This window comes from Pygoscelis adeliae, unplaced genomic scaffold, assembly GCF_000699105.1.
Source record: "Pygoscelis adeliae isolate BGI_AS28 unplaced genomic scaffold, ASM69910v1 Scaffold159, whole genome shotgun sequence".
Taxonomy (NCBI): domain Eukaryota; kingdom Metazoa; phylum Chordata; class Aves; order Sphenisciformes; family Spheniscidae; genus Pygoscelis; species Pygoscelis adeliae.
The window spans coordinates 942,239-947,502 of NW_008825562.1; the positions used below are offsets into that span (position 1 = coordinate 942,239).

A 5,264-nucleotide genomic window follows, 5' to 3' on the forward strand; every position below is an offset into this window, starting at 1 on the left:
CTCCCCCAAGTATTTATCTTCCGATGAATCAGTAATGCCCAGTCAAAACAAAACAGTTTGCATTATCTTCATCAACCACTATCACACAGCCTTTGCTTTCCACAGCTAAGCAACAAGGGCACCAAGCAGCACAGCGTATTTCACATAAAAAGAAATCCAACAACAAATGAATTAAGTTTTCTATCAGATTGACCAGGCTATACTGCTGACTGACCAAGAATAAAATCAGTATTAATCACTGACTGTATAATATAATTAAACTATATATTTCATATGCTGTCTGGGAACTTTAGAAAGCATATTTGTTATTCTCCATCCAGGTGTTAAATCAAGTGTTAAAACGAGAAATATACTGTGCGTGTACACACACATGAGTGTTCACTCTCAAGCCACAAGACTTCAAAGGCTTAATGGTAAACCAAACATCATCATTACACTGCTTACAAAAATCACGTATCAGAAGTTGTGAAATCACTTCACTGAAATATGCTGCATTACTTCCACAACCTACTTCAGAGGAAAAGTTACTTTATTACTGTTTTTTCCCTCCTCACTTTTTCTCAGGTCAATAAATAGCAGAAAAGCAAAATCCAGGTGGATTATCAATGCTTACAGGTTACATAATCCTACAATCTAAAATGAAATGTTGGAAGTATTTAATACCAAAGCAAACAGCTATTACCTTTTATCTATTTGCTTACCTTTACTTGCACTCTCAACATGCTGCAGTTCATCTGGAAATTTTAAGATGTCCCGGTAATTCTCCTCACACATTTCTGCCAGAAAATGCAATAAGGTTGTTTTCTGATCTGATGATTTAGTATCTCGAATCTAAAAAGTGAACACAGGAGAAAAAAAAAGAGAAAAAATATAACTTTTTTTTTTTTAGTAAAATGTTTAAATAAAGTTAATATTGCAGATGTAAACTCATTAGCAAAAAGTTACCTATACTGGTTGCCTACAAATGAAACATTATTAAAAAATGAAATTTCTGCAATTCTTTATAATTTAAGATTACAAAGGGAACCTATCCCTATGCTGTATTTTTTAAAGCAAAATTAATTCTGCTGAGAACAAGACCTGAGGACAGCCTTTAAAGTTCTCAGATTTTTAGCAACACCAGTTGAGAATGCTCGCTGTGATAAAAAAAAAAATTAAAAAAAAAAAAAAATCAGTGTGAACAGAGATAAAACTGAACAGAATTTGGTTCATTCCTTCAATGCCCCCCACTGCCAGATTTCTAAAGGAATCCCTCTGAAATGCTGCATAGCTGGACAGCATGCTGAAAGTCAGAATTTGCACTTCTACCAGTCAAGTTAAAGAAACTCCTTGTTGTATAATCCACATTTTTTAATTGAAGTAAAATCTAAAACATGCAGCTTTACCCTAAAGACTTTCAGACAAATTCTATACACACACATGAAGTAAATGCGCCCTGCCTTACTGGAATACAAAGTGACAATAGAAAAGCAAAGGTAATCCTAACTGTCAGTAACAGAAATTTAGTATGCCGAGTTTTATTTATGAAAAGCTGCATGAAAACTCTGCACAGTGTGAAGAAATAAGTAATTGCGTATTTTCACTATCCTCTCAACTGCAGAGGCAATTTTTAGTGATCTGAAATAAACTACTCTTCTTGAAGGTGATAAGACCCTCCGTTCTCCATTAATGTAAGTGCATTAACTGCTAGAACCAGTTTATTATTTTAAAAAAATAATTCTGAAATAACTGTTAAAATACAGGGCTAGTGGCAAATTTCCAAGTTAACATAGATACTTGTGGCTAAACCCTATGGCAGAGTGCATGTGTATATGCAAGGGAACATCATGAACTTAACAGAAGGAGAAACTGAATTTAAATCCAATTTAGTTTCTCCATTTTTATGCAGATGTAATGAATGAATGTATGAGTTGATTGAAGATTTAGTGGAAGTAGAGATTACCCCTTATTTATAAAGGCAACAGAGAGAGTAGGTGTATGCAAGAGTTTGAGATCAGTGTACTTCACTTTTTAATAGAGAATTAGTATTACAAGTATATCTGTAAAGATTTTTGTTTAACCGCATCTTACTAACTCATCTAGTACAGTTCTTATACAGAAGTAAGCTACAACATACACAACAAATGAAATCAAGGATTTATTTAAGAAGAATACATAAATGTGTGTGTAAAATCTCGTATTTGTTTTCTCATTCTCTAAATCACTAGAAGTTCTAATTCTATAATCCTCATGACAGGCTTGCCATCGATGTTCAATTTAATACAAGCCTTTCAGCTTTAAGGATTACCCTGTTAAGAATAAATGAGTGTAGTCGAAAAACAGGCTTTTAAAAATATAAGGTATTTAGGCAATTAAGAATGCAATTTAATTCATACCGATTCAGTGATTAAAGACTAAATAATGCTCAGTAATGGTATGCAGTTAAAAGGTTTTAATGCGTTATGTACATAGAAGTTCCTCCAACTTGAGAAAATCGTAGATTTAGTGGCTAAACATCTGCATGGTAAAAAGAAAATGCATTTCAATTTGTCTGTGAACAAGAACTATGGGATTTCCAGTCTTTGATCTCTCTGACATCATCAAGTGGATAAAGCATTTTTTTCTTCTAAATGGTCAAAATTATTTTGCCTTCAGATTACAACAGAAACATGTTTTGTCACCAACAGTAACATCATATCAACAAGAGTTAATATTAGCACCTGCTGAGTTGTTTAAAACCTGTAGTAAACAGTCATTCAGATCTTAAACAACTGTGTCAAATTCACTACTTTGGCCCAATCAAGAAACACATCTCAATTACATTTATCCATATTTTCAATAGCTAAGAGACACAATGGGTACCCTGTAGCTCTGTTTGATCTTTAGAATCAATATATATACTTTAAAAATCAAGTTCTAAGCCTACGAACATAATGAGAAGATAAGGAAAATAGGTGGGGTTTGAGTGTAGTTTAGCAGATATTATTTAAATATAAAAATAGAAATGAAAGATAGGAACTGGAATGCTAACAACAGCATGGCTGTGTCTTTACATTCTCTGTATTCTCAGAGTATACTTGTACTCAGGGTAAATTTTTTGTCTCCTCTCTTTTTTTCTTGGGTACAATTTAACACTTTTGACTTTATGGAAAAGACAATTACATGTATTTTGAATTAAAAAGTCATATTTTAAGAAAGTGAAATTTGTTTTTCTTATATCCAGTTAAAAAGTGTCCCTTGTTTCAATTTACAACCCCTTTGTCTCATTCTTTTGCTGTACACTTTGCTAAAAAGCCTGGCTCCCCCTTTACAGTAAATTATTTGGTATTGGAAGGTTGCTACAGGCCCCCCCCCAAACCTTTGTTTCTCTGGGCTGTACAAGCCCAGTTCCATCAGCCTTTCCTCAGTGTTCCACCCCTGACCAGCTTGGTGGTCCTCTGCTCAAGTTTATCAACAAAAAAGATTTTTTGTACAGAATATTGAACACCATGTTCCATACGCAACCCAGCAAATTCTGAGTTAAGAGCAAAAAAGTCACTACCCGTGATCTCCTGACTACGCCCCTATCAATAAAGCCCAGGATGCTGTGAGCCTTCGTTGCTGCCAGGGCACACTACTGCTCATCTTTTCCCATTAGGCCAGACTTCGGGTTTTCTGCAGAGTTGCTTCCCGCTCTCAAGACAACACTTTTGCAGCAGTTTAAGCCAGTCCCAAGTGCGGGACTCTGCATGCAGCACATCACAATATCACCGTGTTAATTACAAAATCAACTTCACAATACTATTATTTTCCTTCAGCATAAAGCTAAACTGTCCTTTTATAAGCAAGAGCTCTGGGAAAAGGCAAGTTTAAGATGCTAGACTTAGAAACAAAATAAATTTAGGGCCGCTGTTACATTAAAAGGCTAGTAAACAGAAAATCAAGACTAAGTATCTAGTTTCTCATCAGAAGACTACTATTTAAAAAAAACTCAGGCAACTGACATTTAGTCAATGTCTTCTCAACTAAAGAAATGTCTTACTTGGGTTAGCAGACTAAGAGCAAAACATGAAACAAAAATCAGTATTTTTTCCCCCTTTTCATTCTTTGCACTTTTACTCATTGCTTTCACAGATGATAATTGAAGCTAAGATTTACAGTAAATAGTGATTAGAACTTTTTTTTTTAAATATGGTGGCTCTTAAACAAATCTTAACAGACCATTCAATCAGAAACACATACTTGAATGAAATATTCTGTGGGTTCTAAATTCCAAGTGATATTATGGGTTTGTATGGGAGCAAAAAAAGAAAAATGACATTCATCTCTCAGCCTTATTAAGTGTTCCAGCCTCAGAACTGTAGGTACATATGGACATAGGCCAGTGCAAAAGAAAAGGTGGACTGAAAAAAGAGTTGCATCTTTAGAAGTAGCCATAATTTCCTTGCTAGTGACCTAGGTGTTAAACAAAAAACAAAACCAAATAAAACGGGTTGAATAAAGGATTTTGCTTCCTGCCTAATACGTACTGCAACACAAGTTTGTGAATCCTGAAAATCCCTGCCTTTCAAATGTTTTTGCATTATGTCCTCTGTATTTTCATCCTTGTAATTCTCAAAGCATTACCATATTAGAGAAGTCATAATAGTTCCCTGAGACTTGGTAAACCAACAAAACTCACCAACAGTAACGGAATTCACCATTTGGAATACAAATAATTGCCTTACTTACTTCCACATCTTCAGTAGTATTAACACACTGGAACATAAAAGCCTTTACAGAGCAGTGTCTGTATATATGGCATTTGCAAAACATTAACAAAGCATGTCACTGACTTAGGGTTTTCCAAATTTATTTATTTTTAAAGAATCATAGAATAGTTTGGGTTGGAAGGGACCTTAAAGGTCATCTAGTCCAACCCCCCTGCCGTGGGCAGGGACATCTGCAACTAGATCAGGTTGCTCAGAGCCCCGTCCAGCCTGACCTGGAATGTTTCCAGGGATGGGGCAGCCACCACCTCTCTGGGCAACCTGGGCCAGTGCTTCACCACCCTCAGCGTAAAAAATGTCTTCCTTAGATCTAGTCTAAATCTACCCCCCTTTAGTTTAAAGCCATTCCCCCTTGTCCTGTCGCAACAGGCCCTGCTAAAAAGGTTGCCGACATCTTTTTTATAAGCCCCCTTTAAGTACTGACAGGCTGCAATAAGGTCTCCCCGAAGCCTTCTCTTCTCTAGGCTGAACAACCCCAACTCTATCAGCTTTTCTTCACAGGAGAGGTGTTCCATCCCCCTGATCATTTTTGTGGCC

At 35.8% G+C, this 5,264-nt stretch overlaps 1 protein-coding gene across 1 annotated transcript in view; it reads right to left on the reverse strand.

The window, feature by feature from the left end:
- DIAPH2 (diaphanous-related formin 2) overlaps positions 1–5,264 on the reverse strand; it is a 260,532-nt gene that overhangs the window by 147,307 nt on the left and 107,961 nt on the right. Inside the window, 1 exon segment of the mRNA XM_009332394.1 lies at positions 702–831. Coding sequence (XP_009330669.1) covers positions 702–831 — 130 coding nt within the window.